Source organism: Cervus canadensis, chromosome 18, assembly GCF_019320065.1.
Source record: "Cervus canadensis isolate Bull #8, Minnesota chromosome 18, ASM1932006v1, whole genome shotgun sequence".
Taxonomy (NCBI): Eukaryota; Metazoa; Chordata; class Mammalia; order Artiodactyla; family Cervidae; genus Cervus; species Cervus canadensis.
Window position 1 is genome coordinate 21502160 of NC_057403.1, and position 26571 is coordinate 21528730.

The 26571-nt window shown below is 54.4% G+C and overlaps 1 protein-coding gene across 2 annotated transcripts; it reads left to right on the top strand.

The window, feature by feature from the left end:
* MYBPC2 (myosin binding protein C2) lies at positions 1-26191 on the top strand. Of its 2 annotated transcripts, none has more exons than XM_043435521.1 (28): positions 1-163; positions 1288-1368; positions 1889-1975; positions 2131-2279; positions 2576-2693; positions 3730-3778; positions 3966-4025; positions 5981-6174; positions 6423-6555; positions 8079-8203; positions 8628-8733; positions 9841-10013; positions 12024-12189; positions 13379-13485; positions 13734-13763; positions 14274-14413; positions 15506-15665; positions 15761-15865; positions 16293-16481; positions 16958-17092; positions 18694-18861; positions 19020-19108; positions 19230-19425; positions 19659-19798; positions 20977-21136; positions 21447-21583; positions 24591-24777; positions 26065-26191. In XM_043435521.1, the coding sequence occupies exons 1-28, from the start codon at positions 145-147 to the stop codon at positions 26073-26075; spliced, it is 3414 nt and encodes a 1137-aa protein (XP_043291456.1). In that variant the 5' UTR covers positions 1-144; the 3' UTR covers positions 26076-26191. The 2 variants fall into 2 exon arrangements, with proteins under 2 accessions (XP_043291456.1, XP_043291454.1); XM_043435519.1 differs by lacking the exon at positions 1-163 and adding an exon at positions 234-321.
* Positions 26192-26571: the final 380 nt, after the last annotated feature.

Here is a 26571-nt window from a genome sequence, read left to right on the forward strand (position 1 = left end):
GGTGGGGAGGCGCGTCTATGCCTCCCGGAGCCTCCTGGGAGTCTCCCGACTCTTTAAAGGGCCCCCCCGGGGGGGCCCACCTGTCCTTCCTAGGGCCCATCGGGACACTGCTGCGGTCGGAGGAGCTGGAGGAGGTCCTACGACATGCCTGAGGCAAAACCAGGTGGCTTGGGGGAACTCACTCCCTCCCTCTGTGGAGATGCAGTCCTGTTTTCACTGGGGACTTCTCCCTCCGTGGGGTTGGGAGAATGGGGTGTCTTCTCCCATTGGGGAGGGACTCCCTTCCTTGTGTGGGAGAGGAGGGTCCCATACCTGTGTTAGGTGTGTGTGTGTGTGAGGGGGGGTGATTCCCTTTCCCTCTGTGGTGGTGGTGGGGCTTCCTTTCTCTGCAGGGAGCTGGGGGTTTATCTCTGGGTGCACGTGGAGATTCTCTGTGAATCAGTGTCCCTCTTCCTCCACGGGGATGGAAGTCCTGCAGTTGGAGACTGCAGGGTTTTGGCGGGGTGATCGGGTCCTTTACATTTGAGGATGCGGTCTTCTGGGAAAGGACCTGGGTCACTTCTGTGAGTGAGGATTGGAACCTTTCTCTGCAGGGAGATGAGGTCTGGTCCTTGCATGTCTAGTTATTAGGGTCCCTGTCTGGGTGGTAAGGCGAGTTCTCTGTACAAAGATGAGGGCACCTCCTTTGGATGGGGTTTGGGGATTCCTGGTGTAGGAATTAGGGGACCTTCTTCATACAGAGGCTGGAGAGCCTTTCTCTGTGTACAGTTTCAGGGTCCTTTGAATGGAACTGGGGGGCATTTTTAAATTTGCGGATGGGATGGGGCTTCCTCTCTATGAAGCAGTGAACGGAGGAGACACAAGCCCCGAGAGAGGACCCTTCCTCTTGGGATGTCCAGTTGGCTGGTACCAGGCCAACCAGGCTGAAGGGTGGGTGTCCAGCCCCTCGCTACAGCTGGGGTCCTGGCGGGCCAGGCGCCAGCAGGCAGGGCGTGTGAAAGATGCTGTGGTCAGCACCAGTGTCCGATTTCCAGCCCAGGGGAAGAGCTAATTATACCGTCAAGACCTAAAAGGTCAGAGCCCGGTGGCCCGGGTGGATGAGGCAAGGCCTTCCCCGGGGAGGGGAAGGAGAAACCGGATCCACAGACTCTCGGATTAGAGATAAATTTACACCTGGACGGCTGGACTCCAGGATCTGAAGGAGGCGGGGCCCGGGGGCCTGCACTCCGGGGTTCTGGAAGAGAAGACGGAGCGCGTGCTCAACCCGGAATGTCTTCTGCCTCACAGCGGCCAAAAAGGCCCCCGCGGGCAAAGACGCTGGCAAAGATGCTGCTGCCAAGCCGGCTCCCAAGGAAGCGCCCCCTACAGGTGAGATAGATGGCGCTCCCGCGGGCCGAGCGGAACCTGGCGGCTCATCCCCAGCCTCCCGACTCTCTCCTTCGGTCCGTCCTCCCCACAGCTCCGCGACTGACCGCCCTCCCCTACTCACAGCCCTCCAGGGCTCCCCAGCGCCTCCAAGGCGGAGCCTAGCCCCTCAGCCTGGCCGTCAAGCCTCCAGCAACTGGCCGATCCGTCCGCAAGTCCCGCCCAGCTCTGAACGCCCCAGCCCGTCCTGACACCTCTCCTACCCTTTTAAAAAAGCCCCCGTTAAGACCATCCGGATCTCATATGGGGAAATTGAGGCCCGAAGGGGTGGGGGACCCTGGACACCCACACACCTGGATGACACATTGGTCTCTCCCAGGTCAGGAAAAGCCATTTTGCCTCCAAGGTCTTTTTGATGCCCAGCAGAAGAAGGTCCCGTCATTCGCTCTAAACCCCGCCCCCAAAGTGGCCTGCCGCCACCCTCCTCGGCCCACCTCGACCCCCGATCTTATCTCCTGAGCAGAAGCCCCACCCGAAGACCAGTCTCCCACCGCGGAGGAACCCACCGGCGTTTTCCTGAAGAAGCCAGACTCCGTGTCGGTGGAGACTGGTGAGGGGCGCCTGGGCGAGGAGGGGGTGGGGGTCTGGGGGCTCCTGGGACTGAGGGAGGTGGGGCCGGAGGCTCCCAGCGTCCCAGTCCTCTTTATAGGGTCTTATGGTTCCTGCCCGACCCTCCTTTGCCACCCCTTTCCCCCCTCCTCTTAGGAAAGGAAACTGTGATCGTGGCCAAGTTGAATGGGAAAGAGCTGCCGGCCAAACCCGACATCAAGTGGTTCAAGGGGAAGTGGTTGGAGCTGGGCAGCAAAAGTGGTGCCCGATTCTCCTTCAAGGAGTCCCACGACGCCGCCAGCAATGTGAGGGCCCCGTGGGGAGGCGAGGGCCTGCGGGGCAGAGCTGGAGGTTGTGCGGGGCAGGACGGGAGAATGTCCCGGTCAGAGCAGGCTGCGTTTGGGCACGGGGTGTGCATGCCCCCAGGAGCTCTCAGGGTCAGGGATGTGGGCCCCCAGAGATCAAGATTGCCCAGGCATGGGAGGAGACATGGGGGCTGGCCCTTCCTGGGGGAACTTGGAGAGTGGTGAGGTGGGCTGTAGGGGTGTGGGGTGGCACTGGGGGTCATTACATGCACCCGCACCCCTGGCCGGGCCCCCAGGTGTACACTGTGGAGCTGCACATCTCGAAGGTGGTACTGGGGGACCGCGGGGATTACCGCATCGAGGTCAAAGCCAAGGACTTATGTGATAGCTGTGCCTTTAACATCGATGTGGAGGGTATGCTGGTGGGGGTGGGGGCCAAGGGTCTTGGGTCTGGGTGGGGGGTCAGATCTGCCAGCCAGGTGTAGGGATAGAATATAGAGGTGGGGGTGAGGTGGGCACAGGTTTTTGGAGGATGGAGCACAGAGGTAGGGATCAGGGTATTCAAACCTGGAAGGGAAGTGAAAGTGTTAGTTGCTCAGTCGTGTCTGACTTTGTGACTTCATGGACTGTAGCCCACCAGCCTCCTCTGTCCATGGGCTTCTCCAGGCAGGAATACTGGAGTGGGTTGCCATTTCCTTCTCCAGGGGATCTTCCCGATTGAGGGATCGTATCTGGGTCTTCTGCATTGCAGGCAGACTCTTCACCACCTGAGCCACCAAGGAAGCCATTCAAAATTGGGGAGAGGGTCTACCATTTTAGAGCCTGTTGAGGTGTAGATTTGGGGGTGAAAAGGTTCAGGGTTTGGAGGTGTGCATGTGAGGCTTAGGAGGTGAGTTATGTAGATTCCAGGGTCACAGCATACAGGCTTGAGAGAGTGGCAGTAAGGGTTTGAGAAGTGAGGGTGTCCGAAGTTTTTTTTTTAAATATACTTTCCGTTTTATTGTCTGTTGTTTATTTCAGGTGAATCTAAGGGTGAGTGGGTTGAGGGTGGGAGTGTACAGGATTGATGGGAGGTTACACAGATTTGGGGGCATGTGTGTGGAGCTCTGAGGGTGTACAGATTTTTGAGAAGTCTGCAGCCCAGGAGGTATGGGAGCTTAAATATGGAGGACACAGGTGCTGAGGTTGCTCCTGCCTGCAGAGAAGGCTTAGCTGGGGGATGTAGGCTGCTGAGAGAGGGTGGTACATGGCAGGGAAATGAGTCTACAAGCAGAGGGTGTCCAGGTCTGAGAGAGAGGGTGTGCTGGCTCACAAGATGGAGGGAAAGGGACCTGGGTGAGGTTGTGCAGGCCTGGAGGAGGCTGTGCAGGCCTGGAGGGAGGGGCAGTCTTGGTCTTAGATCAGGCTTTGCCTCCAAGCTCATCTTCTCTTCCCCATCACCCCTCCCCAGCGCCCCGTCAGGACTCCGCTGGACAGAGTCTAGAAAGCTTCAAGCGATCGTAAGTGACCCTGGACCCTGGGGAGCCACAGGGGGTTGACCTGGTGCCAAGGGCCATGGGAAGGTCTCCCTTGGGAGGGGCAGCTGCGGGAGAAGGGGAGGATCAGGGAAGCCTAGGAGTGGGGATCCAGGGTGAGCCTGAGAGTCGGGACCTTGCTGGGGTTCACACTCCCTTTTGATGGCTACAGGGGTGAAGCGAAGTCAGACACCGCGGGTGAGCTGGATTTCAGCGGGCTGTTGAAGAAGAGGTGAGTCCACTCTGCCTGGCATGGAAAGGGGAGATGGGGACTCAAGGAGGAGAAAGATGGTGGGTGAGGTCCCCCTGCCCCCCACTGCTTCCCCACTGCTCTCCTGGGACCCCCAGCACCCCTCCATCGGCCCGCCCCCCACCCACCCTGCCACCTGTCCATCCACCTACATATCCACTTACCCATTGCCCATCCCTCTGCCCACATATCCATTCATCTACTCACCATCTTCCCATCTGTCCACCTATGCATTGGCCATTACACTCAGCCCCCCATTCATTGATCCATTCATTCATCCTGCACCCACCAACTCCATCCTCTACTTCCCCACCAACCGAGGCATCCATCCATCCACCTTTCCACCATCCATCGTCTGCCCTGCATCCACCTTCCCATTTGTGACTCTATCTGCACCTGCATCTCTCTTTCAACTGAGTTCAACATCTTACCCACCCATCCTAACTCATCTACCTCCTCATGTAGCCAGGCCTCCCTCTATCAACTGTTCACCTCTTCAATGGCACACCCATTCTCCAGATTGTTCTGTTAGACTCATCTACGTGCTCTGTGCTTAGTCGCTCAGTCGTGTCTGACTCTTTGCGACCCCATGGACTGTAGCCCACCAGGCTCCTCTGTCCATGGGATTTTCCCAGGCAGGAATACTGGAGTGGGTTGCCATTTCCTTCTCCAAGACTCATCTATATGCAATTGCTATTGTGTAGGTAAAAAAAAGATTGAATATTGGCCATTTTATATGAGTCAACATGATGCTTGTCCAGTCACTCAGTTATTCATTATCTGCTGGTCCATATATTCATCCTTCCATTTACACATCAATCTGCATAATGAAATCCCCAACAATTCTACCTACTAATAGATTCATCTGTTTGTCTTTTCCAGCCATCCGTCTTCCCAGTCATCTTCCATCAATATGTTCACCCAGCCAGCTCCTCCCAGCTCACTCAGCCATTCTCCACCAACCCATCCACCTATCTTAATGCCATCCATTCCCTACCAATCCACCCATCCATTGACCCAATCATCCATGGGCCTAACCGTCCATGGACCCCTCCACCCCTGTATCAGTCCCCCACTTAATGCTCTGTACATCAATCCAGATAGTCACATGTCCCCAAATTCGCCCACTCATCTATCCTTCCTTTGTTCCCTTCCCTTCCTTCCTTCTTTCCAGAGATCCACTCACTCTCTCACTCATCAAACATCTTCTGAGGCCTCCTGTCTACCCTGAGCTGAGATCAGGGGAGAGAGAGAAGTTTGACTGGTTCCCTGACGTTGGGTCGCTCATTGCCTTGGGAAGATGGGTCTGGTCCAGCAGACACGGACACAGACCAGGACTGTTTAGTGTGGTCAGAGAGAGGTCCCATGAGGGCCTTGTGAGAGCCCAGAGTGAGGGCAACTGCTATGCTGGGAGTATAGGGAGTGCCTCATGGAAGAGGAACTCTGGTGCTAGGTCTTGTAGGATGAAGAGCAGGTGGAGAGAGGTCATCCAGGCAGGGAAACATTTTGTGCAAAGGCTCAGGGAGGCAGGAGCAAGCCTAGAGCATTCAGGAAAGGGAAAGTAGGGTGGTTTGGTAGTGGGGAGAGTGGGGATGGGTCAGAGGGTGAGGTTATGATGGCCAGGCTGAGTTGCTGGGGCTTCCTCCTTAGAGCGGTCGGGAGCCACGGAGGAGTTTTGAACAGGGAAAGGATGGCATCTGATGTAGGGGTTCAGAAATAGCCCTCAGGGGTTAAGGAGGGAACAGACTGGAGGGGAAGAGATGGGATGAGGTCAGGAGGCCAGGGAGGAAGGAGGCTGGGCAATGGACCAGGTGGGACAGGGTAAGGAATAACAGGCCCAGAGAGGGAAAGTGACACAGAAAGTGGGAGGAGGAGGCAGGGGGAGACCCTCAGCTCCTCACTGCCTGGTGCCCCCGGCCTGTTCTCCCCACCTTCAGGCAGGTGGTTGAGGAGGAGAAGAAAAAGAAGAAAGATGACGATGACCTTGGCATCCCGCCAGAGATTTGGGAGCTCCTGAAAGGGGCAAAGAAGAGTGAGTATGAGAGGATCGCCTTCCAGTACGGCATCACCGACCTCCGGGGCATGCTGAAGCGGCTCAAGAAGGCCAAGGTTGAGGTCAAGAAGAGCGCAGGTCAGTGCTGGTCTGAGGGGAGAAGGGCCCTGCCCACGGGGACTCCAGCATCGTGGGCAGCCAGTGGTCGGACCCTGGACTTATCTTTGGGAGGTCCCACTCTGAGGAGTAACAGACAGCCCTGTTCTCAGGGGCCCTCCAAAGCCATAAGAGGCTTTCTGACCTTGGTGGCCTGGGGAGGGAGCCTTGATGGCTCAGAGCACTGAGAACATCTCAGCTCCATCCCACTCACATCCCTCCATCTCCAGCCTTCACAAAGAAGCTGGATCCAGCCTACCAAGTGGACAGAGGCAACAAGATCAAGCTGGTGGTAGAGATCAGCGATCCAGACCTTCCCCTCAAGTGGTTCAAGAATGGCCAGGAAATCAAACCAAGTAGCAAGTATGTGTCGGGGGTAGAGCTCGGGTTGGGGGGAATCCAAGTCCCAGAGACAGGGAGAGTCCAGAAATAAGACAGGCTACTCTTAACCCAGAAAGGGCACTCCCTCATCCATATGAAAAATACAGATAGGGATACCTGGGTAGGAAAATAGACAAAGGCAATGAACGGGAATTCAGTTAGAAGAAACTCAAATGGCCAATACACTAAGTACATATTCAACCTTGCAAACACAACCACCATCACCAATAATAACACAAATGAAAACAGCAGTCTTGGGACTTCCCTGGTGGTTTAGGGGTTAAGACTTCACCTTCTACTACAAAGGGTGTGGGTTCAGATCCCTGGTAGGGGAGCTAAGTTCCCACATGCCTCAGGGCTAGGAAACCAGAAAACAAAACAAAACAATGGTCTTTCTGCTCTCCAATTGGACAAAGACTTTAGAAAATGATAAACCCTAGTGCTGGAGAAGACATAGGAAAATGGGTCCACAGATGTTGGTGGTGGGAATGTATATTGGCAAATCTCCAAAAGGGTAGTGTATTCAAAAGCTTTTAGATTGTTCAATGCTAGGTGTTTTTCATGAGGGCCTAATCATGGTTATGCATATTTAGCTGCAAGGATGTTCACTGGATCATTTGCTGCTGTAACAAAAAATGGAAAACACCCAAAGCATACAATTCCATACTAAGGTGCTGTGCTGTCACTAAAAAAGATATTCTAAAATTTACACTACCATGGGAAGCTACTGAAGGTTAGTGTTATGTGCAGAAGAGTTCTCATTTCTGCTACACAAAATGTTAATCTACATATAGATTTTATATAAAAAGATTGAAAAGACAGAGGTCAAAATGTTTGTAGCAGTTATCTCTCGGCAGAACAATTCTGGATGGGTTCTACTTTTAGTATTTTTCCCTTGGCTGTGTTTTCTAGATTTCTCATCATGAGCATTTGGGATGTGATGAAAAGTGATGGTAATTAAGCTACAGGTTAACTTGCTATAACAAAGCGTCCCCAGAACACGGTAGTTTAGAAAGAAAGATGTTTCTAGATGATTGATCTAGATCCAGGTTCCACATTTTTGGCTACACAATTTCTTATGGCATTATCCTCATCCGCATGATTGAAACTAGGTCATGGGCACAACTGTATCTATCAGACAGGAAGAGGGAAGGAAAGAAGTCTAGAACAAGCATCACAAAATTAGAGATGACCTAGCAGTTATGCCCATCTCCTCCACTCACATTCTGTTGGTCCAAGCTCAGCGGCGTGGCCATCCTAGCTGCAAAGACATCTGGGAAGCGTAGTTCTTTAGGTGGGTTGCTGTGTGCTGCTGCTAAGTGGAAGAAGGTGGATATGGGTGGACAGTTAGTATTTCCGCTGCGGTTTTTTAAATACTAGAACTTGGACCATCGACCCCTTTCCCACACAACTTGGCTCTGAGAGGGAGTGGTTTGTCCTGAGAATAGATGGGTGCATGCAGGATCCCCTGTGTGCCCTGGGTTGAGCTGAGACTTTTGCACCAGATACGTGTTTGAGAACGTTGGTAAGAAGCGAATCCTCACCATCAACAAGTGCACGCTGGCGGACGATGCTGCTTATGAGGTTGCCGTCAAAGACGAGAAGTGTTTCACCGAGCTCTTTGTCAAAGGTGAGGCCGAGATTTGGGCGTGAGCTTGGGGAGTGGGGCTACTGACCTCCTGTGGGGCTACCGGGAGACTACTGACCTCCCCTCTCCAGATGCCCCACAGAATCCCCAGTCTTTAAAAAAACATTTTATTTTGTATTGAGGTATGGCAGATTAACAAACGATGTTGTGATAGTTTCAGGTGAACATGAAGGGACTCAGTCATACAGGTACATGTATCCATTCTCCCCCAAACTCCCCTCCCATCCAGGCTGCCACATAACATTGAGCAGAGTTCCGTGGACTAGTCAGTATGTTCTTGTTGGTTATTCATTTTAAATATAGCAGTGTGGACATGTCCATCCCCAAATCCCTAACTGTTCCTTCTCCCCATCCTTCCCCCTGGGAACCGTGCGTTTGTTCACTAAGTCTGTGAGTCTCTTTCCAGAACCCCCAGTCTTGATTGTCACACCCCTGGAGGACCAGCAGGTGTTTGTGGGCGATCGGGTAGAAATGGCAGTGGAAGTGTCAGAAGAGGGTGCCCAAGTCATGTGGTGAGTGACTCTTGACCCCTAATCTCCACACGGATGCCCACAGTGTCTTTGCCTCAGCCTCGGTCTGTAGGATCTCTCTTGAAGACTTCAGACCTTTCCCCAGTAGTTTCTGGGAGACCTCAGCCTTTCCCAATAAATCCTGTTCTTCGTTTATGACCTCTTCCTGAAACTTCTGACCTCTGCTCTTCCAGGTCTTTTTCTGGATCCCTGCTATTTCTTTTTTTTTTTTTTCCCTGCTATTTCTGATTCATTAAATTATTTATTCACCCGTTCAACCAATTATCCATCGTTTGGTCCATTCACTCATGTATCCATCTAGCCATCTATCTGTCCATTTGTCATCCCACATCTATCCATCTACCCACTCACCCATCTATCCATCCATTTATCCATTCTTACATCTATTCCCCCATCCAACAAGTATTGTGCACCTACTGTGTGGTGGCACACTTCAAAATACTAGAGATAAAATGGGGAGAAAATATATCAACATGGCTTCTGCCCTTATGCAGTTTATGATCTGGCAAATTGCTGGGGCGTGGTGTGTATGTGTGTCTGTGTGTGTGTACTGGAGACAGATAGAGGTATTAATCAAGTCATCACACAAATAAATATCGAAGTTCTATTTTGACAAGTATATCAGAGGAGCAATAACTGATGCTGTAACCATTTTTTAATAAGAGAGGACTCAGGAGGTCAGGGAAGGCTTCCTGGAGGAGGTGACGATTAAGATGATATTCAAATGATGAGGAAGTAGAAGTGAAGTGTGAGGAGTGGCCGGGGCAGGGAAGCACCATTTTCTGAGGCCATAATATCTGCCATATCTCGGTGACCGTGAACTTCCTCTATGCTCTGACCTCTCCCCCATGATCTCATTGTGTCTCCTGACTTCCAATGGAGTCCTGTGGCCTGTGACCACTTCGTCCTGTTTTTCTCCTCTGACCTGTGACCTATCTACTCTAGACACCTCTGTCAACATTTCTCTCTCCTCCTTTTCTTGATTTCCCTTCTGATTCCTGATTCTTGCTCAGGATTGTCTGACCCCTGACTCACCTCTGACATCCAGACTCCGGGCCAAACGGATTCCTCACTTCCCCCTCCCCCCAGGCTGAAAGATGGCGTGGAACTGACTCGGGAGGATTCCTTCAAGGCCAGGTACCGCCTCAAGAAGGATGGGAAGCGTCACATCCTCATCTTCTCGGAAGTGACCATGGAGGATAAGGGGCACTACCAGGTCATGACCAACGGCGGCCAGTGTGAGGCGGAGCTCATCGTGGAAGGTACGGGGTCTCCTGGGGGCCGGGGCCGGGGCCGCACTGCGCATGCTTCAACACACAGCTCCTGAGGTGCCCAAGCCCCGAGGCTTGGCGCTCTCCCTGACTCCTCCTTTGCCTCCTGCCCTACATGCGATTCATCAGCAGATCCTGGGGGCTCCACCTTCAAGGGATATTCTGAATCTGACAATTTCCTTCCACCTCCATTGCCCACACCTGGCCCAGGTCTCCATCCCTTTATGCCTGAACGGGTGCAGTCTCTATACTGCTCCCTCTATTTCTACACTTGTGCCCCCACCCCCATGCCAGCCAGAGCAATCCTTGTGAAATGTCCACGATGGATATGGGACACACTCTGTCATCTAGCTCAGGGGATAGGACCCATGTCAATTTCTGGTGCAGTTGACTACATTTACAAGAGATGTCACCACCCCCACCCCCCACTCCTGTGAGCCTGTAATTCTTTTTTTAAAAATATATTTATTCGGTTGCACTGGGTCTTCGTGGTCACATGCGGGATCTTTAGTTGTGGCATGTGAACTCTAGTTGCAGCATGTGGGATCTAGTTTCCTGACATGGGTCCCCTGAATTGGAAGCATGGAGTCTTAGCCACTGAGTCACCAGGAGCATGCCCTGTAATTCTTTAAAAAAAAAAAAAAAAGCTTGAGTCATTGGTGGGCCAGATAAATGATGATATATCCATCTGTAGCCATAAAAAACCAATTTTTTACTCTATTGATTTGGAAGGGTTTCCAACATATATTGTTAGGTGAAGAAGCAAATATGCCACTATTTGTATGGAAGGGAAAGAGGAAGGAAGGGAAAGAGGGAGGAAAGAAAAGAAAGAAGGAAAGGAAGGAAGAAAGAAAAGAGGGAAGGGAAGGAAGGAGGAAATAAACTGTATGTACATCTTTGCTTTTATGGCTGTGAACTGGCTATAATGTATCTGGAGATTGGATAGAGACCTGTATAGTTGGCAGTGGGGAGATGAGCGATCTCCCCTTCTATATCTACATCCTCTTATCATTTTATTTTTTTCATAATTTTATTTATTTATTCATTTTTGGCTGTGCGGGTCTGCATTGCTGCGTGGGCTCTTCTCTACTTGCAGCGCGTGGGCTTCTCACCGTGGCTTTTCCTGTTGCAGAGCACAGGCTCAAGGATGGATGGGCATCAGTAGTCGTGGCTCCCGAGCTCAGTAGTTGTGGTTCTCAGGCTCTGGAGCACAGGCTCAGTAGCTGTGGGGCTTGGTTGCTCCACGGCACGTGGGATCCTCCCAGACTGGGGATCGAACCTGTGTCCCCCGCATTGGCAGGCGGCCTCCCTACCACTGAGCCACCAGGGAAGCCCCTATCATTTTATTTTTAAGCCATACAAATGCATTGTTTTATTTAAAAAATTAAAATTAAAAAAAAAATGTAAGTCAGACCCCAGCCATCTTCGCAACACGTTCCACCTCCCTGAGCCAAAGCAGAGCCTTCTCTGTGGCCCGCGGGGTCTGCCCCAGCCTGCGTTACCTCCCACATCTGCCTCCCTCACTCTGCACCAGCCTGCTGGCTGTTGTCCAAGTCGGTAAGCCTGCTTTCCTGTGCCAGGTCCTTGCACATGCCGTGCCCTTTACCTGCGGGCCTTCTGCAGCCTCCCCGCCTTCCCCCAGGCCTCGTCACTCCCTCCTGTTGTTCAGTCACTAAGTCATGTCCGACCTGAGCATGCCAGGCTCCCCTGTCCTCCAGTATCTCCGGAGTTTGCTCAAATTCAGGTCCATTGAGTCGGTGATGCCATCCAACCAACCATCGCTCCCTCTAGTTTTTGGTCTGTGTGTTTTCCGTTCAGTATCTGTCACCCCACTAGAACGTGAGCTTGTGAAACTTACAGGTTTTTTTTTTTTTTTTTTCTGGGTTGTTTCATGGCTGGATCCCCGGAGCCAGGGACTGTGCTTGGCCAATAGTGGGTGCTGGCCGATCCCCGCGGACAGGCCGGACCTTGATGACCCCGTCTCCTTCCCTCCCTGTCCAGAGAAACAGCTGGAAGTCCTGCAGGACATCGCGGACCTGACCGTCAAAGCCTCGGAACAGGCCGTGTTCAAGTGTGAGGTGTCCGACGAGAAGGTCACGGGCAAGTGGTACAAGAACGGGGTGGAGGTGCGGCCCAGCAAACGGATCACCATCTCCCACGTGGGGAGGTACGGAGTGCGCTGTGCATGTGGCCAGCAGACCTCGCGGTTTCAGAGAACAAGGGTTTAGGGAATTCCCCGGTGGTCCAGCGGTCAGGACCCGGTACTTTCCCTGCAGTGGCTTGGATTCAGTCCCTGGTTGGGGTACTGAGATCCGGCAGGTTGCGTGGTGTGGCCAAAAAAAAAAGAACAAGGGTTTATTTCATTGTGAGTCTCAGGGGTGGTTGGAGGCTAGCTGATCTCTGATGGCCATCATGCTGGACTCCCTCAGAGCCTCGCTAGGATAGCTGGGCTGCTCCCGTCTGGCCCGTGGGACCTCTCATCCCCCAGGAGGCTGGTCCTGGCATATTCCTGTGGCCCACACAGGCGTCCCAAGAGAGAGCAGAAGCGACCAGGGCCTCTGAGTGCCGTGCGCTGTCCCTGTGTCACTTCTACCACGTCCTATGGGACAAAAGAGGTCACAACCTGCGAGGTCTCCTTGCAGGAGTCACCGCTCCAGGGAGAGACATCTGTGGCCATATTTGCAGTTGGCTTCGGCGGGGAGGGAACTTCCCTGGTGGTCCAGTGGTTAAGACTCTGTGCTTCCAATGCAGGAGAAACAGGTTTGATCCCTGGTTGGGGAACTAAGATCCCACATGCCGTGTGATGCAGTGAAAACATTAAAAGAAAAAAAAAAAAAAGGGAACTACTTTGGAGGGGAGGGTGTCTAGCTAGGGAAACAAGGGACTGGAATTCAAAGCATAGCACGTGGACGCCTGACATCAACACCTGGTAATCTGTAGGATTCTGAGTGCCGCTGTGATGCCCACGGAACACTGTGTCCCTGTGGGTCTCCTGACAGCAGCTTTCGGCAGAATGTAGCCTTTCTCTGGGTTCTGTATAAGGGCCCCTGCCTGCTGGTGGTGTCAGTAAGGGCGAGAGTCAACGCTAATGTGTTACCATGTGCTGGGGAGTCTTCTAAATGCTTTACAACAACCCCCTCGTAGACTGTCAACATTATCCCTGCTTCATAGGTGAAGAATCGGGGGCACAGAGAGGTTAAGTGACTTGCCCAAGGTCACACAGCTAGTAAGGAGCAGAGTGGGATTGGGTTCCAGTTACTAGCATTGCATTGGGCACGTAGATTGCACTGCGGCGTGTTTCTCCATGGTGGTCCCCAGGACGACCTAGGCTGACCTCTACCCTGCCCGCCCCTTAGGTTCCACAAGCTGGTGATTGATGACGTCCGGCCTGAGGACGAGGGAGACTACACGTTTGTGCCTGACGGCTATGCCCTGTCCCTCTCGGCCAAGCTCAACTTCCTGGGTGCGGGTGCCTCTGGGTTTCCCACCTCCCCCGGGGGGCTCAGATGCCCCCCTTCAGGACTGAGTTGCCCTAACTGTACACTGGGGGGGTGACAGAGGGTGTTTGCAGGAGGTGGGATGTCGTGGGCCTGAATCCACCCCCACTCCCCAGGTCCCAGGGTGATGCCAGGCCCTCCCCTCTGCCTCCAGGGTGTGAGGGTGGGATAAGGGGCCCATAGACCTAACCATCTGGTCTTCTTCATCCTCCAGAAATCAAAGTGGAGTACGTCCCCAAACAGGGTAAGGACCAGGGGCTGCTGTGGTCTGTAAGCGGGAGGCAGGACCCCCGGGTCTGAGGGAGGAGGGGCTGGAGGCCTGGACCCCTGGGTCTGAGTCAGGAGGGGCTGGAGGCCTGGACCCCTGGGTCTGAAGGGGGAGGGTCTGGGGGCCCCGGGTCTGAGGGGGGAGGGGCCGGGGGCCTGAACCCCTGGGTCTGATGGAGGGGGGGCTGGGGGTCTGGACTCCCTGGTCCGAGGAAGGAGGGGCTGGGGGCCTGGACCCCTGGGTCTGAAGGGGGAGGGTCCGGGGGCCCCAGGTCTGAGGGGGGAGGGGCTGGGACCTGGACCCCTGGGTCTGATGGAGGGGGTGCTGGGGGTTTGGACTCCCGGGTCTGAGGGAGGAGGGGCTGGGGGCCTGGACTGCTGGTTCTCTATGGCTGTTGGAACCCAGCTTCCCAGGAGATCCTCTGGAGGGGTTAGGAGGCCAAGCTGTCCACTCCCAAGTTGCCCAGACTCTCTCTTCTGCCACCAGAGCCACCCAAAATCCACCTTGACTGTTCCGGGCAGACCTCAGAAAATTCCATTGTGGTTGTGGCCGGAAACAAGCTGAGGCTGGACGTGTCCATCACCGGGGAGCCCCGGCCTGTTGCCACCTGGATGAAGGAGGATCAGGTATGGTGTGGCCTCCCCGGTGCCTTGACCTCTTCCTCTCAGCCCTGCTGGGTGGCTTTAGGCAAGCTGGTTCCCTTCTCTGAGCTTCACTCTCATTGTCTGTAAAAGGAGGAGTATGATACCTTCCTCAGAGAGATGAAGACTGGAGATTACATTTGTTCATCACGTGGCACTGGCCCAGCCCATGATGGGTACTCCATCTATCCCTCCATCCATTAACCTGTTAATCCATTAGTCAGTCCAGCCATCCATCAACTCATCCATCTAACCATCTTTCCCTTCATCAATTCATTAATTGATTCATTCAACAATCAACCCATCTATCCATGAATTAGTCCACTTATCCATCCATCCACCCATCCATCCAACAAACATTTTCATCTTGTATGTTCCAGGCCCTGAGACAGTTCAGTTTTTCTTCTCTCCTCTGGGCTTCGGTTTCCTTTTCTGTAAAATGGAGAGACTTGACTCATTCATTCCTTCACTCAGCAAAGCAGCCCCGCCCGCCCACCCCACCCACCCCGCCCCGAGGTTCCCTCTATGCTGGGTTCTCTGCTCATGCAGAGGATGCAGCCAGGAATCACACGCAACCCCTGCTTTCCTGGAGCCTCACTTGTGGAGAGAGGCAGACCGGTGCCCCAAGAGTCACAGTCTAGGGTGATCGGGGCTGAGATAAGGGGAGGTACCAGAAACTGTGAGGATTCAGGGGCTGGGGCCACCCCTTCCTGAGGGTATCCAAGAGTGATTCCCAGAAGAGGTGACTTCTTCTGGCTAACGATGGGTACTGATATAGCAGGGTATAGCAGGTATAACAATACAGCAGGTCGAGAAGTGGGTCAAGGCCTTGCACGCCCCAGGGATCAGCTTTGTAACATCTTGGGGATGAGACGGTCTGGTGTGTTTAATGAAGGGTGCTGTTTGCTGGAGGGTGAGGAGGGCAGAGGGGGTGGTGATGAGGCTGGGGGCGGACCCACCAGGTCCTCTGCGGCTGGGGCCATGGGGAACCCCTGGCAACTGCTGAGCAGTGCAGAGGCAGAGGCCGGTTTGGGTTTGGAGAGAAGCTGACGGAGGCCACCCGGTGGTCGTGTTCAGGTGTTCACGGGCACCGAGGGCAGGGTCCGCATCGAGGAGCGAGGTGACATCAGCAGCTTCGTGATCGAGAGTGCGGAGCGAGGTGACGAGAGTCGCTACACCATCAAGGTCACCAATCCTGTGGGCGAGGACGTGGCCTCCATCTTCCTGAAGGTTGTGGGTAAGCGCGGGGGACCCCAGGGGCTGAGCCAGGGGGTGGTCCTCCAAGGCCGCGAGGGGTCCTCTGACCATCCTGCCTGAACCCCCCCTGCCTAGATGTCCCAGACCCCCCGGAGGCAGTGCGAATCACGTCGGTTGGAGAGGACTGGGCCATCCTGGTCTGGGAGCCCCCCAAGTATGACGGGGGACGGCCGGTCACTGGTGAGTGCCTGTCTGCCAGGGGGCCATGACCGCTGACCTCCCTTGCCCCCCGACTTCTCCTTGACCTTCAAGAGTCCTCAGCATCCTCAGTGACCGCCCTCGGAGACATGGTTTTCTGTCTTCAGCATCTCACCATCCCCTCTGCCTTTCTGTCATTCTTTCCTCCCCAGTGACCTGGGGATCCTGGCTTTCACTAACAGCCGAGGATTTTCCATGACCCCTGACTCCCTGATTCATGATCTGTGACCCTTCCCGATCCCTGGCCCCACCTGGGTGACCTCTAACTGCTCTGTGACCCTAAGATTCATGGCCTCAGACCTCTCTGGGTCATGTGACCTGCTGTGCCCTCGACTGCCCCCTGACTGACCTGTGACCCCAGGCCTCCCCGTGACTGCCTCCACTTCTCTCTGCCATGGGGGGCTGCCAGGATACCTCCTGGAGCGGAAGAAGAAGGGCTCCCAGCGCTGGATGAAGCTGAACTTCGAGGTCTTCACGGAGACCACCTACGAGTCCACCAACATGATCGAGGGCATCCTCTACGAGATGCGGGTCTTTGCCGTCAACGCCATCGGGGTCTCCCAGCCCAGCATGAACACCAAGCCCTTCATGCCTATTGGTGATGCCTCTCTGCACCCTCCCCGAGCCCCTGCCCTGCTCTGACCCATGCCCCATCTGTCACTGATCTTGGACCCTACACCCTGGCCTTGCACTCTCTCTGCACACCCTGGCCTTGCACTCTATCAACTCTGCCGACTTCTGTCCCCTCTCATCAAACAACTCAAGACTTTGACCCCCTCCAGCACCATGCACCCTTCTGACCTCTTCCCCACCCAGTACATCGGCCACTCACCTTTATGATCCCACTCTGTGCTGTCTCCTTAATGTGTCCTTGACCTCTGACCTACCACGCTAACACCTATCCCTGCCCTTGGAGACCTCACGATCCCTGGATCCCATTGCCCAAGACTGGCAATGCCACATCCTTGCTTGCTGACCTCTGACTCACCATATGGATCCCTTTCCTGACCAGAGACTCCAGCTCTGGCCCCTGAGCCCTCACTGACCACCCCCCCTTTCCCTGGAATCTTACAGCGCCCACGAGTGAACCGCAGCACCTGACTGTGGAGGACGTGACCGACACCACCACCACCCTCAAGTGGCGGCCCCCGGATAAGATCGGGGCGGGTGGCATCGATGGGTACCTGATCGAGTACTGCGTGGAGGGCTGTGAGTCACCTGTCTGGCCTGGTGGGGGAGACTGACACATGCAGAGCCCCAGTGGGCATCCAGTCTGGGGACTGCTCATGGGGCAGGTCTCTGGCGTAGTGAGCTGCCCTTCTGTTTGTGCTTGCTCCAGTCTGGGATGGGATGGGTCAAGCCAGGCCCCGAGTGACCAGCTTGTCCTCTGTCCCTCCCTCTCTCCTTACCCACTTCCTTCCTTCCTCTCCTACATACTTCCTCCATACAGCAATACCTTTTACGCATCCTCCAAGTATTTATTGCCCTTCCTCAATTCTATTTATCCATTCACCTACCCACCCAACCTTCCATTTATCCATCCATCCATCCATCCATTCATCCATCCATCCATCCATCCATCCATCCATCCATCCATCCATCCATCTATCCAAGTACTTATCTTCTCCCTACACTTGCTTCTCTTCTGTTCTACCCATTTATCCATTCATCTACCCATCCCACCAATCTTTCATCCTTCCTTCCTTCTTTTCCTCCCTTACTTCTCCCTCCTTCCTTTCCTTCTCTCTCTCCCTCTCCTTTCTTTCTCTCCTTCCTTCTTTCCTTCCTCTTGCCCACCCAGTCATCCATCCAGCCATCTCTCTATCCATCTGAAAACTGTTTGGATCATCCAATTATCCACCCAACCAATAACATTTTTTTCATCCTTGTATCTATCTCTTCACTGCTTTCTTCTCCCCCTCCCTGCCTTCCATCCCTCTGTTTGCCTACAGGACCATTTAACCGTCTAACAATCTGTTGTCTGTCTGTCCATCCATCCATCCATCCATGCATATTTCCACACATCTCGCCCTCCATCCTTCACTGAGCAAACTGAGCCGACTTTGCCGTCAGCGGCTCCGTGACTCCACGACAGGCCCAGTGCCCGGGCCCTGGGGATGCCTCCCATGTGGTCCTCTCACAGGGAAGACAGGAATGCCATATCCCAGGCCTTAAGTCAGACAGATGTGGGTTCCAGTCCTGGCCCTACCCTACACTTTTTAACTATGTGACCTTGGGCAAGTCCCTCAGCCTCCGCTTCCTCATCTAAAAATGGCGAAGACAGTTCCCGCCTTGATGGGATGCGGTGATGACCACATCCGGGGATGCAAGCAAATGATGGATGCTTGGGCTCTGGCCAGTTTCTTTCCTTTCTCTTCCCAGCACTCTTTGCTGCACTCCTCCCATTGCCCTCCCCTCCCCAATCTGTGTTTCAGAATCTACTTTTGTTAGAGTTCACCCTGTCAACTCTTGGTCTGATCCATATTAGCTCACCAACCCGTGGCAAAGAAACCAAGATGGAAAGTCACCTATTATAGAGGCAGGAAATCCGAGGGGTCGTCTCTACCATTCCCACATCTTTACCCTCTCTGACCCTCCATTTGCTCACCTCTAAAATGGGGATAACTGTGGAGGCAGGAATTAATGGACGAACATTAATCAGCTCCAACTTGGTCCTGAGACAAACTCAAGAAATGTCAGCTGCAGCTAGGCCTCGCGGTGGGGGCCCGAGGCACTGAAGGGACACAGGCCAGAGGGGGCCCCTAGGAAGGTCCTGAAGGAAGCTCCCCAGCCTGGCTCCTCTCTCATAGCTGACGAGTGGATCCCTGCTAACACGGAACCCGTGGAGCGCTGTGGCTTCACCGTCAAGAATCTCCCCACAGGAGCCAAAATCACCTTCCGCGTGGTCGGGGTCAACATCGCGGGCCGCAGCCAGCCGGCCACCCTGACCCAGCCGGTCACCATCCGGGAGATTGTGGGTGAGCAGCTCCTGACCCCCCGCGGCCCTGCTCTTCGAAAGACCAAGCTGGTGTGGCCATTAGGGCCGCCCCCTGGTCGGCCCCTCTCTGTGCCTCCGTGGGACGTCCCCCCGCACCCCCGCCCGGCGCTGAGCCCCTCCCTGGGTTTGTACCCTCAGAACAACCCAAAATCCGACTACCCCGCCACCTTCGCCAGACTTATGTCCGCAAAGTCGGGGAGCATCTCAACCTGGTCATCCCCTTCCAGGTGCGTTGAGCTGCGGGGTCGGGGGCGGGGAGCGGGGCGCAGGGGTGAGGAGGGGTCAGCTCCTGCGGGTCGGACCCAGGCTGACCAACACGCCCCCCCACCCCCGCACCTCCCCGGGCAGGGAAAGCCGCGGCCGCAGGTGGTGTGGACCAAGGGCGGGGCGCCCCTCGACACCTCCCACGTTCACGTGCGCACCAGCGACTTCGACACGGTGTTCTTCGTGCGCCAGGCGGCCCGCTCCGACTCCGGGGAGTACGAGCTCACGGTGCAGATCGAGAACATGAAGGACACGGCCACCATCCGCATCCGCGTTGTGGGTGCGCGGCCCGCGGGCGGGGAGGGGAGGGGAGGAGAGAGAGCCCGACGCTGGGAAGTGGAGAGGTTGGAACGGAGGAGGGTGGGGCAGAAGGGGAAGAAATGCAAGCGGGACGCCAGGGCGGGGAACCCGAGACCCCGCAGGGGTGGGGATGGGCGGGCGGGCCAGAGGAGGTGAGGCGCTGGACATTTAGAGATGCCTGGGCTGGCTTCTAACAGCCCACCCACCTTCCAGAAAAGGCAGGGCCCCCGGAGAATGTGATGGTGAAGGAGGTGTGGGGCACCAACGCGCTGGTGGAGTGGCAGCCCCCCAGGGATGACGGCAACAGTGAGGTCACCGGGTATTTGGTCCAGAAAGCCGACAAGAAAACCATGGTGAGCGAGGGGCTGCGGGTGGCGTGAGGGAAAGGGGAGAAAAGCTAGGGAGATAGTCACAGCAGGTGTGCTGTTCCCATTTCCCAGCTGCAGAAAACTGAGGCACTGAGAGATCCGGGAGAATGGGCCGGGGCCACGAGGAAAGACTTTTGGCTGAGATTTGGTGCATAATAGGTTTTTCCTTTTTGGCTGCACTGTGTGGCTTGTGGGATCTTATTTTCCTGACCAGAGATTGAACTTGGGCCGCAGCATTGAAAGCCTGGACTCTTAATAGGTTTTCTGTTTCTTTTTATTGAGGTAAAATTCACCTAGCAAAAATTGCTAGGTGGTGCTAGTGGTAAAGAACCCGCCTGCCAATGCAGGAGATGCAAGAGATTCAGGTTCAATCCCTGGGTTGGGAAGATCCCCTGGAGAAGGGCATGACAACCCACTCCAGGAGAATCCCCTTGGACAGTGGAGCCTGGTGGGCTACAGTTCATGGGGTCGCAAAGAATCGGACATGACTGAAGCAACTTAGCACGCATACATTTTTAAGTGGGATTTCCCATCTTCCCCATGTTGTGCAACCACCCCCTCTATTTCATTCCAAGACATTTTCATCACCTGGAACGGATACCCTGTGTCCATCGAGCAGTCCCTCCCCTTCCACCCCCCCAGCCCCTGGCAGCCCCCCATCTGTGTCCTGACTGTGGATTTGCCCATCCCGGGCATTACGTCTGGATACAGTCACATGCTGTGAGCCTTTGTGTCTGGCTCCTTTCACTCAGCATCATGTTTTCCAGGTTCATCCACATTGTAGCTGGTATCCGTGCTTCCGTGCTTTTCATGGCTGAGTGCTATTCCCTTGTTTATTTGGTTAGTTTTGGCCACACCACTTGGCTTGCAGAATCTTGCTTCCCCAGCCAGGGATGGAACCTGTCACCCCCTGCAGTGGAAGCACAGAGTCCCAACCACTGGACCTCCAGGGGATTCCCCTACCAGTCCCTGGCTGGAATGGACCACGTTTTGCTTGTCTGTTCAGCCACTGATGGGCACCTGGGCTGCTCCCGCCTCCCGGTCATTGTGAACAGCACTGTTGGGAAGGGCAGGTTCTGTGAGCGAGGCGTCTGCTTTCCTGACACCCTTCCTGGGCCTGTGTCCCTGACTCTCCCGGCCCTCCCCTGTCCCCCACGCTGCAGGAGTGGTTCACGGTTTATGAGCGCAGCCGGCACACCTCCTGCACCGTGTCCGATCTCATCATGGGCAACGAGTACTATTTCCGAGTTTACACCGAAAACATCTGTGGGCTCAGTGACTTGCCTGGTGTCTCCAAGAACACAGCCCGGATCCTCAAGACAGGTCTGGCCACCCCCACCCACTCAGGGTCCAGCCTGGGTCCCCCATCTATCTCTGGGTTTGTTTGGTTTTTTTTTTGGAGTGTCATTGATTTACGATGTTGTGTTAGTTTCAGGGGTACAGCCAAGTGATTCAGTTCTACATATATGTATACTCATCATTTTTCAGAGTCTTTTCCCATGCTGGTTATTACAGACTGTTGACTCCTCTGATCCTCCTCCTCCTGGATTCAGAGTTGGTGGCACCTGGTGCTGGAGAGGCGATCGGGGGCGGTCCGGGTCAGTCCCTCACAGGTGCATCTCCCCTCCCCCAGGTATGACCCTCAAGTTGCCCGAGTTCAAGGAGCACGACTTCCGAACGGCCCCCAAGTTCCTGACGCCTCTATTAGACCGGGTTGTGGTGGCTGGTTACGCTGCAGCTCTCAACTGTGCCGTGAGAGGCCACCCAAAGGTGCCGTGTGTGTGTGTGTGTAACCCTGGGGAACATCTTCACCTTCCAAGGTGAAGCCCTCTTGCCTTCCCACTGCATGGGCTCCTCCTCCCTGAGTTCTCTCTCCTCTGCTCATGGGATTTACTTTTAGTGAAAAGTGTTTCCTTTATTTGTATTTAATTTGGTCTGAGCCACGTGGCATGGGGCATCCTAGCTTCCCAAACCAGGAATTGAACCTGTGCCCCTTGCAGTGGTAGTGTGGAGTCTTAACCACTGGATCACCAGGGAAGCCCCAGGATTTGCTTGCTTTTAACCCACTTCCTCTCTCTCTCCTCTAGCCAGAGCACAAGTCTCAGCTCATTACACTTTGACTTCCCTCAAAAACAGGAATCTTTGGGGTGGAGGGGGTCTAACACTTCAAGGCTCCCTGTTATCTTCCTGCCCCATCCAGTCTCCAGGCTGCTGTCTGGGAATGCAGATACTTGCAGTCTTGAACTCCCAAGGGCCCACCTAGACCAGGGGCTGCAAACTACGGCCCTCAGGCCAAATCTGTCTGCCACTGGTTTCTTGAAATAAGATTTTTAATCCTTTTTCTCTTTTTCTTTGCTTTTTTTTTTCTTTTCTTTTTCTTTTGCTTTCACATTACTAAATAAGATTCTATTGGAACACGGCTGTTCACACTAGTTTGTGTGTTGTCTCTGGCCGAGACCATAGAGCTCAGTTCAGTTCATTCGCTCAGTCGTGTCTGACTCTCCGCGACCCCATGAACTGCAGCCTGCCAGGCCCCCCTGTCCATCACCAACCCCTGGAGTTCACCCAAACCCATGTTCATTGAGTCGGTGATGCCATCCAACCATCTCATCCTCTGTCATCCCCTTCTCCTGCCCTCAATCTTTCCCAGCATCAGGGTCTTTTCAAATGAGTCAGCTCTTCACATCAGGTGGCCAAAGTATTGGAGTTTCAGCTTCAAAATCAGTCCTACCAATGAACACTCAGGACTGATCTCCTTTAGGATGCACTGGTTGAATCTCCTTGCAGTCCAAGGGACTCTCAAGAGTCTTCTCCAACACCACAGTTCAAAAGCATCAATTCTTCAGTGCTCAGCTTTCTTTATAGTCCAAATGTATAGTCTCACATCCATACATGACTACTGGAAAAACCATAGAATTGACTAGATGGACCTTTGTTGACAAAGTAATGTCTCTGCTTTTTAATATGCTGTCTAAGTTGGTCAAAACTTTCCTTCCAAGGAGTAAGCATCTTTTAATTTCATGGCTGCAATCACCATCTGCAGTGATTTTGGAGCCCAGAAAAATAAAGTCAGCCACTGTTTCCATTGTTTCCCCATCTATTTGCCATGGAGCAATGGGACCGGATGCCATGATCTTAGTTTTCTGAATGTTGAGCTTTAAGCCAACTTTTTCACTCTCTTGTTTCACTTTCATCAAGAGGCTCTTTAGTTCTTCACTTTCTGCCATAAGGGTGGTGTCATCTGCATATCTGAGGTTACTGATATTTCTCCCAGCAATCTTGATTCCAGCTTGTGCTTCCTCCAGCCCAGCATTTCTCATGATGTACCCTGCATATAAGTTAAATAAGCATGGTGACAATATACAGCCTTGACGTACTCCTTTTCCTATTTGGAACCAGTCTGTTGTTCCATGTCCAATTCTAACTGTTGCTTCCTGACCTGCATACAGGTTTCTCAAGAGGCAGGTCAGGTGGTCTGATAGTCCCATCTCTTTCCATAGAGCTCAGGAAGCCTAAATCATTGACTCCCTGACCCTTTTCACACATTTTGCTGTCTTCTGGTCTAACTCCAATTTTTAGCATCAGCCCCGGTAGGCCTACTGTGGATTCCATCACTGCTGTTTACTATTTTATTCACTAACTCCATTTGTTCATTCATTCCATTCATTTATTCCCCTACCAATTCATTTATTTATTCAGTTCATTCATTCACTTCATTTGCTTATTTACATCATTCTTTCATTCTTTCAACACACATATTTCAGAGACTCTCTATGTACTGGTGAATTGAACAAGGAGTTCCTTTATATTGGGGAAGATGGCCATTCCTCTGAAATCACACGTGCGTGCGTGCTAAGTCGCTTTAGTCATTTCTGACTCTTTGCAACCTTATGGACTGTAGCCTGCTAGGTTCCTCTGTCCATGGGATTTTCCAAGCAAGAATACGGGAATGGGGGCTTCCCTGGGGGCTTGGATGGTAAAGAATACTGGAGTGGGTTGCCGTGCCCTCTTCCAGGGGAATCTTGCCAACCCAGGCACGGAACCCAGGTCTCTTACATCTGAGCTGGCAGGCGGGTCCTTTATCACCAGTGCCACCTGGTTGACAATGAAATTATAAAGGGTGGGGACTACCCTGGTGGTCCAGTGGGCTAAGAATCCACCTTACAATTCAGGGTATGAGGATTCGGATTCGATCCCCGGTTGGGGGACTAAGGTCCCACCTGCCAAGGAGGAACCGAGCCTGCGCTCCGAAATCAGAGTCCCCGCATCACAGCAAAAGATCCCGCGTGATACAACTAAGACCCGAGGCAGCCCAATCAATCAGTTACTTAAGAAAATTAGAAAGGGTGGAGGGTCTGCTAGGGAAACGCAGGCGGTTGTGAGAGTGTAAAGCAGGCATTCCTGTACCAGTCTAGGACCCGGAAGTGACCTGGGAGCGGAGACCTCAAAGACAGGCAGGTGCTGTTCAGGGGGCCTGACCGATCTGAGGAACAGCAAGGCCGCCCACGGGTTGGACAGAGAGGGAGGGGCGGGAGGTGAGGGCAGAGGACCGATGGGGCCAAATCACATAGGGCCCTGTGCCACCACAAGGGGGAGCTCTTGCTGTTACCGAAGGGGAGACTGAGGGTCAGAGAGGAGTGACTCATCCAGGATCCGCCAGTCAAAATGAGGGGCTGGGAGAGCCAAAGGGAGGCTCCGCGCTGCCTCCGAGGCCCCTTCGTGCCAGCGCGCAGGGGACCCTCTGTCACGTGGCTTCCTTGTCTGCTCCGCTCAACAGCCCAAGGTGGTCTGGATGAAGAACAAGATGGAGATCCGCGAAGATCCCAAGTTCGTGATGACCAACCACCAGGGGGTCCTGACGCTGAACATCCGCCGCCCGTCCCCCTTCGACTCGGGGACTTACTCGTGTCGGGCCGTCAACGAGCTGGGGGAGGCCCTGGCCGAGTGCAAGCTGGAAGTCCGAGGTGAGCCTGGGGGCGTGGTGGTGGGGGGGCAGTGGTACTCTTACACTCCACCCGCCTTACCCTCATCCACGGCCGTTACAAAGCTGACGGTGCGGGGCAGGCCTGGGCCCTCTAGGACGACGACTGGGAAGCCGATTCAGACCCCAGCAGGGACACAGTCATGTGCAGGGGACAGAGGCAGCACAGGGTTTTGGGGGGGGGGGGGCGGGTAGCACCTGACCCCGCCTGGGCGGGAGTCTGAGGTTCTCCAGAGGAGCTGAAGGACAAATAAGAGGTGAATGAGGATGCGAAGAGCTTAGCAAATGATCACTAAGGCTTTGAGTGCAGCTGGGGAGGTGTGTGGACACAGCATCGAAACCGTCCGTCATGGACAGTGGCAGAGGGCCGGGGCCGGGGGTGGCCGGGAGAGTCCGGAAGACAGCCCCCTTCCACGGCCTGTCCCCAGGCTCTGTGCCTCCGGCCCCTGCCTCTCTGCCCCACAGCCTCAGCCTCCTTTGCCTTCTTCTTCCTGAATTCCGCCCCAGCCTCCAGTGTCTCTCCAGTTCCACCTCCCGGCCCTAGCGGGCGCTCTGTACCACGGCTGACCTGCGCACGGCCCTCCTAGGTCTCCCCCAGCAGCCCTGGGACCCTTCAGCCTGGTGTCAAGGTCCTGAATCTGCTACCCCTCAGGTCCCCCCTCCTTGTGCCCCCCATTTTCCAGCCACACCGAACAGCTTGGGGTTGGACAAACCAGCTGTGCTGTCTCCTGCCCCTGGGACTTTGCACATGCCGTTCCCTCTCCCGTCTCCGGCTTTGGTCCACCAGTCAAGACTTGGGGGGGAGGCTGCTCACCACGTCCCTCAGAGGCGGCCGACGTTCACATGGGCCTCCAGGGTCCGTCCCCGGCCGTGACGCCCCCGGCTCTGATGACAGCCCAGCAGACAAGGGACCACTCTTCATGCACCTCCTGCCTGTCATTTTAAAGCACCGCTCTGCCGGGCTGACCCACTTCCTAGTGTTCTGCTGTCCCCTTATCAACTACTGAATCCACTCAGAAATATGGCTTCTTCAGGATTCCAGTGAGGGCTGGCCTCCAGCAGCTGCTCGGAAGTCAGAATATGCCAGCCTGGAGTTCAAAACTACAGGAATCAAGGGCTCGATGCAGTTGGGTTAACCTGGTGTCCAGCTGGGTGGGGAAGAGAAAACTTGACCCCCTGCTGCTGGCCAAGTGAATCTAAAGGGCAGAGGCTGAGGCAGGGCAGGGGGCACAGGAATTTTTACCACCCTCTTCTCTTCCACCCCCCACAGTGCCGCAGTGAAGTTCTGTCTTCCACCTAACAAGATGACTAACTGGCTGCTGAGTCCTAACCCAGACTTCCCCAGAGACGTTTCCCTTTCCCGAATTATAAGTGAGAAGATGGTAGTCTTGTCTTGACACCCGTGTGTCTGTCCTTCTTGAGTCTGTGGTCCCGCCTTCCTCCTCCCGTAGGTTTAGTCTCCCGGGGATGGGCGGTGGGGCAGCCAGGTTGGAGCGGCAACCACCACCGCGAGGCAGCCCTGGTGAAGGGGACCATGTCGAGGCCGCCATCTTGGAACAGCTACTTTAGGGAGGCTACCGTGTTGCTGACCCTGTGGCTCAGCTGGTAAAGAACCTGCCTGCGATGCGGGAGACCTGGGTTCGAACCCTGGGTTGGGAAGATCCCTTGGAGAGGGGAAAGGCTACCCACTCCAGTATTCTGGCCTGGAGAATTCCATGGACTAAGTCCATGGGGTCGCAAAGAGCCCGACAAGACTTAGCGACTTTCACTTTCACCA

Excerpts from the sequence above, each read along its gene's own strand:
- MYBPC2 (XM_043435519.1), top strand. The coding sequence starts at position 249 with ATGGGGTGTCTTCTCCCATTGGGGAGGGACTCCCTTCCTTGTGTGGGA. Across the intron at positions 14,414-15,505 it reads CCTGGATGAAGGAGGATCAG|GTGTTCACGGGCACCGAGGG; the intron begins GTATGGTGTGGC and ends GGTCGTGTTCAG. Across the intron at positions 15,666-15,760 it reads CATCTTCCTGAAGGTTGTGG|ATGTCCCAGACCCCCCGGAG; the intron begins GTAAGCGCGGGG and ends CCCCCTGCCTAG.